The 1,001-nt window shown below is 38.3% G+C and overlaps 1 protein-coding gene across 1 annotated transcript; it reads right to left on the bottom strand.

The window, feature by feature from the left end:
* Window positions 1-85: 85 nt before the first annotated feature.
* On the bottom strand, window positions 86-958 carry LOC9299439 (palmitoyl-protein thioesterase 1). Its single transcript, XM_002863317.2, has 3 exons — window positions 734-958; window positions 496-618; window positions 86-418 (listed from the first exon to the last, which is right to left on the bottom strand). Exons 2-3 carry the CDS (start codon window positions 613-615, stop codon window positions 176-178), a joined length of 363 nt encoding a protein of 120 aa, XP_002863363.1. The 5' UTR covers window positions 616-618; window positions 734-958; the 3' UTR covers window positions 86-175.
* Between the last annotated feature and the right edge of the window lie 43 nt (window positions 959-1,001).

Genomic DNA, 1,001 nt, shown 5'->3' with positions numbered 1-1,001 from the left:
AAAAGAGAAAAAGGAAAAAAAAAGAGAGAAAAAAAGGGGGGGGTTGTACCACAGTCTCCTCCAGACGCAGGGCACTAAGCGGGAGAAGATTGATTCTAAAGATACGGAATACAATCATCACTAAGCTTTTTTTTTGATATTGCATAAATTAGTATAGCTGATTGGGGTCTTTTCTCTAAGATTGATTCTGAAGATACGGGACGATGTATTTGAGGACATCATGATCTGCCATTTCGAGATGTCCACCTGGTACACTCACGAACTTCACTTTTCCAGCCGCATCCAATGTTTTCAATCCGATCCAATCCTCGGTGTAGAGCGCTGTCTTGTTAGCCGGGAGAACGGGTTCGACCTGACCATCCGGGTAAAACCCGAACCAAGTTGAGTCATTTGGGATGATAATCGTTTCGTTCTGAAACTGTAAAACAAAACAGAACCATCAAGACAGAAACCAAAAGAAAGTTAAAAAGTCTAATGGTTTTGAAGAGATCAAACCTTGACAAGAACCAGATTGTGTAAACTGGTGAAACGATCTTTGTAAGTTGAGTTTCTTTGGTTTGGTATCTCATTGCTAAGCTTAGGCAGATACTTCGAGTTTTCCAGGTACCTCTTCATATCCTGAGAAAAAAAAAGACAAAGATTTTGTGAAATTTCTGTTAAAACTTTAATCAAAACCAGCTGTTTTCAATTTTCATAGTCCTCAAACGAGAAGATCTGCCATTTTTTACATAACCTTGTTCAATCTGCGAGTTAAAACGAAACCTATCCTTCTTTTACACCATTTCTCACCCAAACCAAGAGTTCTGAATTAAACCGCGAGTATGACTTATCGTTGCAATTTCGGTTAAGAGAAACTGATAAAACAGAGAGTTTTGGCAATGAGGGGTCTCTTCAATTAGCTTTAAAGAGAAGACAGAGTATCTAAAATACTAGGAGCTAGTCGATGGAAGCTAAACTATGGTAGTATGGTGAATGGACATACCATATGTTTTTGAAATAAA

The sequence above is a fragment of the Arabidopsis lyrata genome, assembly GCF_000004255.2.
Source record: "Arabidopsis lyrata subsp. lyrata unplaced genomic scaffold ARALYscaffold_8, whole genome shotgun sequence".
NCBI classification, from domain to species: domain Eukaryota; kingdom Viridiplantae; phylum Streptophyta; class Magnoliopsida; order Brassicales; family Brassicaceae; genus Arabidopsis; species Arabidopsis lyrata.
The sequence above is the reverse complement of the archived record's forward strand: the minus strand, read 5'-3'. Positions and strand labels throughout refer to the sequence as shown.